The sequence below is a fragment of the Gekko japonicus genome, unplaced genomic scaffold (assembly GCF_001447785.1).
Source record: "Gekko japonicus isolate JY-2015 unplaced genomic scaffold, Gekko_japonicus_V1.1 scaffold541, whole genome shotgun sequence".
NCBI classification, from domain to species: Eukaryota; Metazoa; Chordata; class Lepidosauria; order Squamata; family Gekkonidae; genus Gekko; species Gekko japonicus.
The window spans coordinates 871,766-886,999 of record NW_015170907.1 but is presented as its reverse complement, the minus strand read 5'-3'; the positions used below and the strand labels follow the sequence as shown (position 1 = coordinate 886,999).

Below are 15,234 nucleotides of genomic sequence, written 5' to 3'. Positions count from 1 at the left end.
TTTATCACTGATCTCCCTGTGAGCAAGGGGAACACTGTTATTTGGGTGGTGGTTGATCTGTTTTCTAAGCAAGCCCATTTCGTTCCTTTCCCTTCACTGCCTACCGCGCAGAGGTTGGCTGCGGCGTTCATGTCTCATGTGGTGAAAATCCACCAATTGCCTACTAAGTTAATTTCTGACAGGGGGACCCAATTTGTTTCTAAATTTTGGAAGGAACTCCTCGCTATTTTGGGGGTGGAGCAGGGGCTCAGCAGCGCTTACCATCCCGAGACCGACGGCCAAACGGAACGGGTTAATCAAACTTTGGAGCAGTACCTTCGTTGCTTCACTAATTACCAACAAAATGATTGGGCTGATTTGTTACCCCTGGCTGAGTACTGTTACAATAACACTGTGCATAGTTCGACTGGCATGTCTCCATACAAGGCTGTCTCTGGGTATGACAGCCCCCCCCCTTCCTTTCCTGGAGGGGGTCTCTGACCGTCCCGTGGGTGATGCTAATACCTGGTGTTCTTCTCTGAGAACTGCATGGCCACTTTTGTGTCAAACTCTCGATGCTGCTAAGGCAGCTTATAAGGCCCAGGCAGACAAGGGTAGGGTGGTGGGATTTGATCTGAAACCTGGGGACCTTGTGTATGTTTCTACTAAAAACATCAAGATGTTGCGCCCAAGCAGGAAGCTGGGTTGGAAATTTATCGGGCCGTTCAAGGTGCGCAAGGTGATTAATGATGTTGCTGTTGATGTTGTATTACCTAAGAATTTGCGCTCTCTGCATTCTGTCTTTCACATGAGCTTACTGAAGAAAGATCCTGGCACCTCTACATGGAGGCCAACTGTTTCTCCCCCGCCTCCGATCATCCTTGAGGGGGATGAGCATTTTGAAATCCTTGACTCCAAGCTGAAACGTGGTAAACTCTGGTACCTCATTGAATGGGTTGATTTCGGTCCCCAGCACCGCGAATGGGTGGAAGAAGGGGATATTCGGGCCCCTTACCTGCTTCGTTGTTTCCACAGGAAGTTCCCGGACAAACCGGGAGGTCTCCCGCCCAGCCCGGGAGATCTCCCGCCCGGCCCGGGAGGTGACGGTTAAGATGTATTTTTGAGGGGGCAGTATGTCAGCAAGCTGCCATGGTGTTCTGTGTAACTTCTGATTGTACATAGGTGATCCCTGTCCCTGCCAGCTGGCCCCTGTATTTTCTATGCTGTAATGCCAAAGTAAAACAACTGGAGGATGTGAGGGGGAGAGTATGCTTCGCTGTTAGCTTCTTACTTATCAAGCCTGTGAACTGCACCAAGCCTGTGAACTGCACCTGTGTTTTGTCTACTGTTCGCCTGGTTCCCAAGACTTGAGCAGGCAACCGTTTTCTCCTGCCCGCCAGCGGGAACGTTATCCATTGGTTGTGTTTCTAACTTGAATCCCTTTATCATGTCTGCCCTAACTGCTTGTGTTCAGTTCTAACAAAGAACGTGTTTGAGTATCTTTCCAATGCTTTGAAATAAACTTTACTTTCTTTTGAAACGTGGATTTATTCTCGATGCTTGGGGATCCAACACCCACAAGTCTTGCAGGTCCCCCACTTGAATCATTATATTTGTTAGATAAAATTTTAGTTGCTGTTTTTATATGAAGTATTCTGGGATGTTGTGTAGCTAAGAGCAGTTCATTTGTAAAATTTCAGTGATGAGCCCAGTGCTGGCTGCCAGTCAGATAAACACACCAGTGGTGTTTATGTGTGCATTAGGGAATGCAAATCAAGAGATCAAAGAATGCAGACAAATGGAGATACTTGGCTGTCATAGCTATGATGAGTATTTTTGAAGACTTGAAGGCAATGAAGAGCCATTACAGATACAGGTGTCCTTGGAAAGTCTAGGCATGATGGATGGCAAGGAAGACAGAACAGAAATTATAGGTGAGAGCAGTGATAGAGATTATGGAATAAATAATATTGTTACTGTAAATATACTAAAGATAATGACGGATACTTACCAGCTGACAAATTGTTTCTCTAAATATTGTAAAATTTGTAAGATGTAACTGGAATATTACTTGAAATTTAGAACCAATGTAAGAATCTGTAGATTTGATACAGCTGTTTGGAAGTCCTGCATGTGACCTGTCATATTGTGTTTTGGTTCCCTGTCTGTGATGAAGTTCAGCCACTGAAACACAGGATCATACTTCACTCATACAGTTGCAAATAGTTGGAAAATGTTTTTTACCTATGCGTCTGAAACATCTAATTCAGTGTATCACAGAAGTGCTTTTTCACGGCTTGACACAGACAACACTTTCAGGCAGCTGTCCCTTACACAAAGCTCCTAAATGTTCCTAGGTAATCTGTGAGACCTGTTTATGAGTAACCAAGTTTAAGGTGGTGGTGATTTTCTTACAGCCCGTTTGGGAGAGAAGCTTCTAAGAAAAATTTGTCTAGCAGCTAACAATGCAAGACTGTCTCATTGTTATCAAATCAGTATTATAGTGATTTAATTTTCCATCTAGTGTCTCTAGTATGAAAGGGATGACTTGTGATCGCAAGGAGGAAATTAAACTGTGTAACTCTGGTCAAGAAGATAAGAATATATACTGTATTTTTCAGTGCTGCTGGCATTCTCGCCTTGTTGCAGATGTGGGTTTCAGTAAGAGGAGGGATGCACATAGGTTTTATGACTTTTTATGCAGCGTTATGATGCTACTTGTTGTTGGGCTTATATGATTATCTTTTAAAGTATAGAATGCCAACCAATATTTCATTTTCATTCTTTTCCTACTCAGCACAGTTTTCCCAGTAATTGAGCAGCTCCATATTGCCAGCCCAGGACTTTATAATCTAGTGCAACTGGTTTTGGAGAGGGAGGGTGGATGTGCCATAATTTAGTTACATTTTTGCGACTATAGTATTGCCTTTCTCCACAAGTCACATGAATTAGAAGCTGGAACTGGGTTTACTGTATTTTAGAAGTATGTTTTTAATTTGCAGTGAATATATGAGAGCCGTGTGATTGGAGACCACCGTGAGTTTAAAAACCATCTGCTCTTCAACTTTTGTGGCACAAGGAGTTTTAGTCATGTGGCACTAGGAATGTTCATCATGTGATGTGTGTTTTAAAAAGAGTTTTAAAAGATGGGCTTTTTGTAAAAGTTAGCTTTGTAATATTACTACAACTGTGTCTGCTTATGAGTCCAAAAGTTCCTTTTGGAGAGACCTCTGGACACGATTTCTTGCAGCCATCTTTTCATAGTAGTGGTTAGCTTTTTGTAAGAGTTGTGGGTATTCAGTGGAAGTTTGGTGTCACATTTTCTATTGCCTACTTTGAAGTGCTTGGCTCACTTTTCTAAAAACGAGTGTTACTTAAGTTCTTGGATTCATTTAAGCTCTTTGAAAAACAATCCAATAATATCTGCCCTCCATGCTTGTAAAATTTTAATTGAGCAGCTTAGTTTTTGTAGTAGCTTCATTCTGAATCACAAAGGGAAGGTGGCTTAATTGGAAATGAAGAACCAGTATTAAGGTGACCCAGTTGACACTTTACTTTTATTCAGCTTTGTACTTTGTATAGTAATTTCTAATTAGCATTTGAAACTCTGGAAATGTGCCTGTGATTCCAAAGTGAGCTTTGTATAGCATGCGTTCTGCCTGTCTCCTTCCCCCTCCCTTTCTCCTCTTGGTCCTTCCCCTCTTTGGTACCGCCTCTTCCATGCACCCTGTAGCCAGCAGCAAGACAGCTGTGTTTGATCATAAACCACTTACAACTCCAAGCTCCCTGGAAGGGGAAACTTTAGCGTGAACAGCAGGATAGGTCTGTCTCTTGTTCTTTTCCTACCTCCTGATAGGACATAACCGGTCCTCTGAACTGGTGGCTGTGACTGCCAGTCTGAGGCTCCCCAAATATTTCCAAATGATTTGAACTCCTTTGGGAGATGCTTTCTGATCTAGCTGAGGGGGAGAACGAAGGCGTAAAGCTGAAGCCTGGCTCTCCCAAGCAGTTTTAGTAGCCGGGAGATCGTTACAGCCTGTCTGTGCTCTGTCTCGCCATGTACTCCGCAGTGCTTTAATGAGTAACTCGCAGCAATGGATTGTTTGTGAAACGGCAACCAGTTTTTTGTCTCTCTTTAGGAGCCCCTGTGCATTGTTAATTTTTAGACTGTCTAAATGTTGAGTGAAAATGGCTGTCTAGAGCAAAATGTGCAAGACAGGAGAAGCTCAGAGAAGAAGGGGGTGTTGAGTCTTTCGGAGCAAGGATTGGAAACCTTAAAATCCATAGAAAACAGTCAAGCCCTGGAAAGTCTCATCATGAATTCTGGAGTTGCCATGAAATATGGAAATGACTCCTCTGCAGAGCTGAGCGAGGTAAGAGGTTTCAGTGTTGTCCTTTTTCACGCTGCTTTGATTTTGTTTTCGGAATAAAGACTCTCCCTTTTTGAGTATCCACTCTGGAGGCAATGAAAGATTAATGGATATATGTACCTTGTTCTGTCTTGCACTGCTCCCTGGAAATGATCTGAGACTGCTTCAGAAGGATTAAGTGGTAAAAAGCAAATGGTTGCAACTCTGTAGAGGGTTCTTGGCATCCTGCTTCAAGGAATCTCCCCCCCCCCCCACCTCCCCAAGTGCAGTGTTTTCCACACAGCATTCCTTTCTGCAGTAGGTAAAACAACCAGTGAGATCCCAGTTGAAATCAAGCAGATGGTAGCTAATTCAGAAAGGGGAATAAAAAACAAATATTAAGACAGCAGCATCAGTGTGACTGGGTGAAGGCAAGTGTAGATGAAATATATATATTGTTTTACCTGGCAGAAGTAGTAAGTCCTGGGAAGTTATTTTTCCTGGGTGACAAAAGAGTTGCTTTTTAAATCTTACAAATATATAAATCTTTGCTGTTGCAAATTTATATTGTGTTTGCTGCCAGATTTCTAAGCATTTCCAGAATTTTCTAACGAAGGCTTCAGTCTTATAGACAATTACTTGGGAAAAGTCCTCTTGAACTCAGTAGGACTTACTTCTGTGTAAACATGCATACATTTGGAGCTCTATGTCCTTTAACTCCTGGGATTTGGTGGCTGTAGGTGTAACAGAATACACCATCATCAATGATTTTAAATGCCTTGAAATTAATCGCAGGGCACAGCCTGGAATGTATATTACACTTCTGATGTTTCAAGAATGTTTCATATGAATATATCATGTTTTAAACTGTCTGTTCTAGATATGCAATTTTAATTCTGTAGTGTATGCTTATAAAGTGTTTGGAGAAAGGAGGAGGCTATATGGATGCTGGTGTCTTGTTGTGTTAGGATTTCTGGCTATTGTGCTGTTGGACAATAAAGAAATACTGCATGAAACAGAGCTGAAATGGTTAAGATACCGGAAAACTATTTCCTGTCAAGTTTGGGAAGGAAAGGGGAGGTGGGTAAGGAGGAAGAGAAAGACTGAGGGGACAGGAGCAGACCTGTATCGTGCAGTTTCTCTTTTCAGTATTTTATTAAGCCTTCATTTTCCCAGTAATAAAATGACAGAGCTTTCAATGATACATAGAAGTTCTTCAAACCTGTCCATTCAGCATGAAGGCTAAGACTTAAGGCACTTTTCTAGTTTGCTCCAGCATCCTTGGCCAAACTATCCTCTTTGTTTGAAGCTGCTGTTATATGGGATGGCTGTCTGCTTCCTTTAAAAGTATATCCTGTTTCAAATTTTTAAAAGCTTAACTCATAATTTTTAAATAAAACTTGCATAAGATGTACTTTGATGTCAGTATAATGTCTGTTTGAGGTAACATTTGATTTTGACCGCGACCATTTGTAAATGAATGTAGCCCTAAAATCTCCCTACAATATAGTTGAGATCAAGCTAGTGTTCTTGCTTTGCAATGTTATTTTCGAAGACTTTAAAAAAATGGTATCCTTGTTGCTTCCCTGTTTACCTATTTCATACCTCTGTAGTCCATCTGTACACAGAAAATAATTGAAATGGGGCAATAACATGAGTACTTCCCATGCTGTTTTATCTCCCTTGCAATACAGTTGTGCTGGCCAGTGTTAAGAATCTGTGTTAGCCATGGTGGCACCAGCAAGGGTCTTATGCTTGGCAAGCAGGGCAGAGCTATCTAACTCTGCTCAATTTTAACAGGTAAATACATGAGAAGCAGATAGTTACACTGATGTCTCCTGGATGCATGCATTGATTTAGGACACATGTAGATGATCTCTTGTCACTCTTTCTAGTGGTGGTGACTACTGCCACCACCACCTTGCCAGCACTGGGGATGTGTGCCATTATTGCTAACAATATTGTTGTATCAGAGATGTAATTCTTAAAGTCAGATCTCAGTAGGCCGCAAAGTCCTGGAATACCAGGTTGTTGTTGTTGTCGTCATCATCATCAGCAACAGCAGCATCATTAGCTAGGCTGGGGAAAAACATACATTTTGACTGGTTATTTTGCTGGTAGCTTTGCAAATTAATGCACAACAATTGAATTACTGATACAAGGAGTATATCTGTGAAATCTACTACAAAAATGTAATGTTCCCTGTCCGCAGTTATGACATTGCAAGAATAAAAATTGTTTACTTTGTTTGAATGCACTTGAATGCACCCCAATATACTTCTTGTGACCTCGGGTGTATGTTTAGTGGAGATGTCCTCCCACCTCAGTTTTTAAAATGGAGATCCTTTTTAGGATTACTTGTGGAGATCATGATTTTAAGCTGTATATCACATTTCTGCATAATAAATTTATAGAAAAAACCTCATGGATATGCATCACTTGTGCCATAACTTCACTAATCAATGAATTTAAGTCTCATGTGTGCTTTTTGCTTTTGTGTAGTTTGTTGAAATCTGTAATTGCTGTGTCATCATCCTCCATCTTCACTCCTCTGCTTCCAGACTGATTGTCTTTCTCTTCCTTCTCCCTCTCCTTTCAGTGTGATTGTTCTCTTGAACAGTTTTAGCTGCATGCCCTTGGCCAGCTGAAGTCATGGAAGAAACTGGCTTTGGCTGGATGCTCCTAGGTTTATACTGTCCTATTGCATGTCTCTTTATAACATCTTTTTATGATTTTCATGTGAACTTAAAGTGTTTGCTCATTTTGTCTCAGAATGAATTGCAGACAGAATATACTCCTGTCTCTCGGCATGCATGATTAAGAATGTCAATAGGCTCATGCCTGCCACAGTCAACAAGCATTTGGGATGTAAGTCAGTAAGAAACAAGAAACACGAATCAACCACAGAAATGTGCAGGAAGAAACAGCAGTATAGAAAAAGACAGTAACTTTATTTTGACTCATAATTTTAAATCGGGTTTTAGCTGGTCCACTACATGATATAAACCTACTAGAGGAACTTTTATGGCCATCAGTTTTGAAACTGAGCAAATCCAACTTACTTGAATTGTAAAGACAAATTTTCTGAAAAAGAAGCAGATTGAGAATGGATGTTGTTTCTTCTTGCAGAGTTGTCTGTCTCTGTGTTTTCTTGGATATTCCTGATTTCATGTAGAAAGCTACTAAAATTCAAATTTAGAAATTAATTTTAAATAATTTTAAAGTGATGCATAAGAACATAAGAGAAGCCAATGTTGGATCAGGCCAATGGCCCATCCAGTCCTGACACAAAGTGGCAAAAAATACCAGGTGTCATCAGGAGGTCCAGCAGCGGGGCCAGAACTCCAGAAGCCCTCCCACTGTTGTTCCCTAAGCACCAAGGATACAGAGCATCCCTTGCTGCTGCTTTTAGTGTGTGGCTTTTACCTGTCTTGCCACTGATGTGCTTCAGCCATGAAATCACAGAGAGAAAAAAGTCTTGGTATGAAGGCATGATCGTGTGAGGATTCCTTTTGCCTATGTTTCAGGAGTTCATCCTATGGATTTTGTATAATTAAGTAATATTATAGTTGTATTATTCTGTGGTATTTTGCCATTGTAAGAACACTGTTTTCAGAGAATTCATTTTATTATGGATATGGCATATAATAAATTCAGGGCAGTAATTAACGATAAGCACCAATAGATTATAAAAAGCTAAGCACCTGTGAGGAAAAATCTTTTCCTCCAGGATTCTACAAGGTCTCAGAGGACTGGGAAGACTAATTTCACCTCTCACCTTCCTTTAACCAACGTGCACCACTTTCAACATTTTGTACCTTCTGGAATAAATTCATTCTTCAACAGGATATGTGTGTATGTGTGGGGGTGCTCTCATTCTTTTGATTTACAGAGTCATTTTATTCTGCATTCCTTGGGAATCCCCAGGGTATGTAGAAACTCATATCTTCCTTGTCTGTGTGTGATCTGGTTTTTCTGCTTTCATGATTGGCATAAACCACCCACTTCATTGTTTAGATATAGTGACAAGATGGAGGCTTGCAAAGAATTGCTGGAGTGAGCAGCAATTTAAAAATTCTTCCATACAAGCTCCAAATGTACCCCTTTAGGATTCTTTACGCTCTCAGGGATTTGAGCAAGCCCATTTCCCAGTCTGCCTCTATTCTTTCTCATGCCTCCACCCTAAAATCTAGCTGCCAACATTCTGTGCTTCTTGGGTTATACACATTTTTTTCCAGGGAGGTGGTATATAAATGTGGACTTTGTTATGATTTATTAAAACATTTATAGTTTCCTTTTTTATTATTCCAGTCTTCAAGAGAGTTCTTTTGAAGCCATACCAGAGTGTACACAAAGCTTACTCCTTTCAGTGATTCTCCTAAATTTCACTTCAGTCAGTATTTAAGAAACATATTTGCAACAGTATGAAAAGATCTCCTTTGATAATTGTTAATGGCTGGATTCAAACATAATTGACTATGGTTTTACCAAATCTTGATTTGTTGTGACATCTGAATTTTTATAGTATAGTAAAGCATGCATAATGGTTAGTGCAATCTAGCTAGTACTTATAGCTTGATGGTGATTTGTTATGGTGTCTCAATCAGCTAATTTGGTCAGTTGTACAATCCTTGTGACCTCCTGTATACAGACAAAGCAGTTTGGAGTGGATGAAAAACAGAATTTCTTTATTTACTTTATATCTGACCTTTCTCCTAAATGGGGACTCAAAGTGGCTTACATTGCTCTGATCTCCTCTGTTCTATCCTTGCGGCAACCCTGTGAGGTAGGCTGGCAGCATGTGACTGGCCCACGCAGCTTTTGAATATCACTGTCAGCTTCTGAATCCAGTCCCTCTCCCCTTCAAGCAAATCTCCCCATGCCCATCTCTTTACTGTAGTGTGATTTGCAAAAAAAAATTATGTGTGGCTCAATGCTTTAACAAGGGAGGGGATGCAGTGAGACAAACCAGCTCATTTTCTAACAGTATATATTGGATATATCAACACCCAGTTACTTCAAAAACAAAATTGCTGTAGATTCCCCTTGTGCAATATGCCCACAAATTCTATTTCAGAAAAAAAAAGTTTCTGGAATGCTGTTAAGTGATGAGAGAAGGCACTCACTAAGACAGGCTTGCACAAATCGTAACATGTGAAACCAAATGCTCACCAGGCATTAGGACAGGCATGTGGGGTTTAGTCAGGCTCCTATTTTTGTTGTCCCTCTCATTCTGAAAAATTAGAGCCTTCTGTAACATATAGGGTGCGTTCAGACGGGGCGTTTCAGCCGGCATAAACTGTACCGGTTGGAACTGTTGCAGTTTATGCCGGCTGAAACGCGATCACACTTACCTCCTGTCTGCGGAGCCCATCGCTGTATGCCCATTCACACACAGCGGGTGTCGGCGTTGTTTTTTTTTAACTCAGTTTGTGCATGTGCATAGGCAGCCATCCACAGAATGGCGATCTTCGCGCAAAACACCCCGTCCCGAAAAGCATGCCCTGAAGACAGGACTTACCTTTTTTTTTTTTTTACAACATATTTTATTAGGTTTTGCCTTCGTAACATTATAACATACATATACACAGTGGTGTATTAAGTACATAAAAATTGTAAAATGGTATTGTTTTGGAAGTATGCAATAAAGGGTGAGTAGATAACTACATAGATTTATGCAATGATATACACAAGATACAGTTGTTGACTTTCAGCTTACCACAGTTATAACTTTAGTGGAAAGTTGGTATTACAGTAAACACATACAAAACACATTTAGAGGCAATATTTGTTTACACGTTACCAGAGATGAAAAGTATCAATTTCTTTTGGGATGTCATCGAATTGTTGTAAATATTCCAAGATAGGGAACCAGACAGCAATAAAAGAAGATTGGACCGGAATCTTGTCAAGAGAGGACTTACCTTTAAAGTTTAAAGAGCAAACTGGCCTCCCTGAGGTCCCGGACTCCTCTAAAACGTTAAACTAAGGACCTTTTCTTTTTTTTAAACAAACGCCAGGGCGAAGCTTCGCCCAAGCACATATTACCGACCTAAAAACAATGGCCTCAGGCTTCCGAACGGAAGTGGCTCTACAGCGGTGGAGAGCGATCAGATGGGGGGATAAAGTGATTACAACCGTTGCACTCAGGATACCACCACTTGGGGACCTAGTGGCAGAATACAACGGTTTAAAGCTCTTTGCAACGGTTAGGGACGGAAGGCAGATGTTCGCCATGTGAACGCCGGTAAGTACACCAATTCCAACCGGCACCTATACCGTTGTAAATTCCCCGTCTGAATGCACCCTCAGAATGGCAGATAAAACTGGAACATGCTGGTAGCCTCATGAAGTTTTTCAAAGAGGCTTGACCTCTGTCCTGTTGCTGCGGTCAACCAACACCAGTTGACCTGCATATATAATGATTGTTTGCCAGCAGTCAGGTGGTGCCCAGGACACCAGACAGAGATTCTTGTGAGAGGCAGGCAAGGAGTCAAGAAGCAGTCACAACCCTAGGTTAGTACAGCTCATGTTTTTTCATGAAATATAAATGCAGCCTAAGAATGGAGGAATGGTTACAAGCAGGCCTCATTCGGGCTGGAGTGGGCTGGAGCGATGCTCCTGCAGAAAACACGCCCGGCCTGCTCCTCCCCCCACCCCTCCCAGGTCACTCATCCGTGAGGGCACATCAAGTGGCCAAGCGGGGAGGCGGCTAGGCCCTTGGGCAGCGAGTCCCCCGCGGCCAGCCGGTTGTTCTTGGCCAGCAGCGTCTGGAGGTGGCCAAGTGGGAGCAGCTCTGTGCCCAGCGACGCCAGCCCCATCCTGCTCATGTCCAACTCCTCCAGCCATGGGAACCAGTGCTCCAGGCCGGGCAGCAAGCCCCGCCCCCAGCGGGCTGGTGGGGGAAGCCAGTCTCAAGTGGGCCAGGTCTGGCGGGCGATCCAGGGGAGGTGGGGCGGGAGGTGGGGCAAGGCGGCCGGAGTGCCCAGCCAGAGCCTCGTGGTGGGCAGAGCAGTGGCGCTCGGGGTGCAATGGTGGGGCGGCTCAGCTTGCAGGAGGTGCTGGATTTGCCGGACAGCCCAGACTCCAGCCTGACACCCTGCCCCGCCAATTGGCTGCCCGCACCTGGCGGCGGCTCCAAGCGCGGACTCACCACCAACGGACTGCAGCAGGAGCCCGAGCCGGCCAGAGCAGCGGTGGTGACCCAGGCTCCAGCCAGGGTGAGTCGGGGCACACACAGCCCACAGGAGCTGGCCGCCCCCCCCCCTGGAAGGGAGGGTATGATGGAGGGAAGGTGGCCGGCTAGGAGTTCGAGGGTCTGTGGGCCCAGCCCGGGAAGACTGGCACATCGCTCGCTCCTGGGCACCTCACCTGGCTCTTCTGTCTCCGGAATAGAGTGTCAATTAAAGGTGGATTGAAGTGACAAGAATAACCACACAGGAGGCTTAGAATGATTTGTAGCAGCGTGGTGAAAGCCAGTGTTCCCTCTAAGCTGAGTTAGTGTGAGCTAGCTCACAGTTTTTTATCCTCTGCCTTACACATTTTTGTATTAGAGCAAACTAATGCAGTATGCAGTAGCCAGATCACCTGCTCACAGCTTTAATGCGAGTAGCTCACAAAGTAGAATTTTTGCTCACAGGACTCCATAGCTTAGAGGGAGCATTGATGAAAATGGCAAGCTCCATCCACTGAGCTGCTGTACCTTACTGGCCCTTACTAGTGTAAGTGAAAGAAAAATCAGCAGTGTACTCCATGCAATTGCATTAAAAAAAGCCCAAATCCCTCATCATGTTACATACGGCAAGGGAACAATTACTGAGTCACAATGAGGATCCAGCCTATTTCATAGGTGCACAATTGCATATTCTCTTACAAAGACTCCTTTTTGGGTGGGGAAGGATCCAAGGTCATGATGTTTGCTCTTGCAAATGCAATTGAACTGCTCAGCAGAATTCCAGTTGCAATAGAAGGAAAACCTTGTCAGTTTGTGAGCTACATGAAGAGATGGCATATAAATGTTTAAAATAACGCTCAAATTTAGGATTGGAAATGGAAGGCAAGAAGAGGACAAATCTTCTCTTTCCTCATCTTCCTCCCCTTCCCCATAGCATTTCTTCATAAACTTCTACAATTAAGCCAGAAGATGGGGACCCCCAAAGCAGGGAGATAACTGTGCTGGTCAGGTGGGTTTGTAAGGGAGTAGGACAGTCCTTTTAGAGGTAAAGAAATAAATGAGAACTTGGTTTTCTCTGGTTAGGGAATAACGTTTTGTTCTATCGCCTTTCTCGGTCTTGATATGTGAATATAGAACTCATTTAGTTGATTCCAGGTTAAGGTTGATGATGGTCATGTTAAAAGGAAGCCAGATCTTGCTTTGTATGATACCTGACAATGCATGTTGTCAGTAATTCTCAAAACAGTCCTGTAAAGTAGCTTAATATTGTCCTTTTCCCCATTGCAGTTGCAGGGCTGAGGCCAAATGCCCCTAGTTTGTCAAAGGACACATGCTCAGTTCATTGCAAACCAAAGCCCATCTTCTGGGTGTGGAACAGCAGTCACTGGGGGTGTGATTAACACATGCAGGCCTAGCTGCTTGCTACTGCTCAACAGCTGCTGCCTCATGTAGTGTTGTGTAGTGGTTAGTGTTCCAGACAAGGATTTTGGAGACCCAGGTTTGAATATGAGTTGGGAAATACCTGGAGATTTTGGGGATGGAGCCTGAGCAGTGGGTGTTTCCTTCTGACACACTTCCAGTGATGTCAGGGGATGTGGGATATGCAAACAAATTATGCTAATGAGATGCTAATGAGCTCCTGCACCTCTTTTTCTACTAAATGACCCCTGGTTACAAGTCACATGAAGCAATAGTGCTGTCTAGGGTTGGCCATTTGCTTGGTCAAATGAGATTTGGGTAAGTATTTTTGAGATATTAATTTCATTATAACAGCAAGCTGCTTTAATTAACAAGTGTTCAAACTTATGATAATTGTAAAAACTATCTGATGAATTGTGAAGCAATGAAATTATTTTACTTAAATGTAATGAATTATTGTAACTTCAGCCGTTTTAGATCAGAGATGCATTAATATGAGCTATTCCCTGAACTTTTCTTTGATATTTATCTTCGAACACACACAAGGATCCATTCAGATTTGAATTGGAAATAAAGCATAGGAGCAGCAACTATGAATAAAACAAAAGCCTATTTTTAAAGAACAATGTGTAAGTAGGCAACAAGCCAATTTTTCCTGTCTGGAGATGCATAGTATAGCAGGTGACCAGAAGGGGCTAAGTTGGCCCTTCCTGACCTTGCTAGCAAAGGAACATCATCATGAAATAAACTGCTAACTACAAAGCAGCCTTTTTGAGTTCATGGAATACTTGACCATTATTTTTGTACAAAACAATTGGTAGTCAATGCAGAATACTTGACTGGTCAGCGAACTGACATGCAAAGTATAATGCTTCTTAGTACATATTGGTGTTCTGACTTTGCTTTTGGAAAGGTAACTGAGAATGTAAGAAAATTATATAGTTATAATTTGAAAAAGACTCAGGTTTGGGGGATTTTCCATGGAGGACTTTTGGTAGTAAGAGAAGAAATGCTTGAGGGAAAGGCCACATGACCCCAAAATACTGCAGATTCATACAAGAATGAAAAATAGTGTTTCAAGTTTTTTTTGGGGGGGTGTGTTGGTTATAAACATCATAGACAATAGATGCCAGTTTCCCACTCATGACTGCTAGACATTGGGAGAGGCAGAAGAAAGCATTGTAGTAACCCTGTTTGCCCCAAGTCATGGATGTGGCTCATTAGATGAGCCATAAGCAGAACAAATATTAGTAAGGACAGACAGCAGTGGGATGTATTCAGTTCGCAAACAGAATTTACTTTCCCAAGCCTGATGAGTATTTCTGAACAGTTTCCAAGACATGATTTTACTTGTTTAAAGTGATGCGGCATACAGGAAAAGAACTGTAATGCCTTAATTGGGAACAGGTTTTATGTGTATTTCAGGCTGGGGGGGGAAATGTCACAGGTATATTGTGTTTTCCTTCTTTGTACTGTTAAGCTTGTCTGTCCTGTTTTTTTTTTGTAACGAAGAATAGACTGTGTCAAAACCTCTGGATCATATTATAGTTCGGGCATCTTACATAGAAAGTTAAAACCTTTGCATCTTGGTACCCACTCTAGATCTATTTCACAGTATTGCAGCAGGCGCCCCTCACCTCTTCTTAAAGAACAAAACCACCATGATGATTTATGGTACAGAAATACTGGCAGATGATAATCCAGTGCTTTTAATGTACTGGTAACTCTGTGTATTATTTGAATGGGAACTGTTAATCGTTATTGCTTGCTGATATATAATTATACTGTCAACTTTAAAATACGATTGTGAACTTGTACAATCTCATGCAAGTAGCCTCTGTACTACTTAGAAATCTTAATGCTTGAAAGAGCAGCCCTAGAACACTGGCTCCACTGTTGGATTGGAAGCAAGTAAATCTAATTATGATGCTTCTTAGCCTGCCCTCATGTTACCCCAGCAATGTGGGAACTGTGAAGCCCTGAACTATGTGGGAGGAACCCACACAGCAGGTCCTCCTCAAGTTGGTCCTTGGAAAACTGTTAACACTGGCCACAAGAGGATGAGCAACTTAGACTTTGGCCTATCATGATAGTGGTGGTAGTGTGGGAAGACTCAGCATAGCTGTGGCTTCCACACAAGTGCCAGATCTTAATAATGAAATATCTAAGGACTCCGGCAAAGTTGCCCGTTTCTCAATTTCAGTGCCATGTATTAAAAAGGAGCTGCTTTTTCAGTAAAATCAAAATAAAGGTTGTATATTGCTTTTGCTCAGAGCATGTTGTGACAGGAGGCTGTCCTGACCCTGTAGGGAA

The 15,234-nt window shown here is 42.3% G+C and overlaps 1 protein-coding gene across 1 annotated transcript in view; it reads left to right on the top strand.

The window, feature by feature from the left end:
- Positions 1-4,196: 4,196 nt before the first annotated feature.
- MCC (mutated in colorectal cancers) overlaps positions 4,197-15,234 on the top strand; it is a 237,797-nt gene continuing 226,759 nt past the window's right edge. Inside the window, exon 1 of the mRNA XM_015418649.1 lies at positions 4,197-4,352. Coding sequence (XP_015274135.1) covers positions 4,296-4,352 — 57 coding nt within the window. The 5' untranslated portion in view covers positions 4,197-4,295. The remainder of the gene's footprint in view (positions 4,353-15,234) is intronic.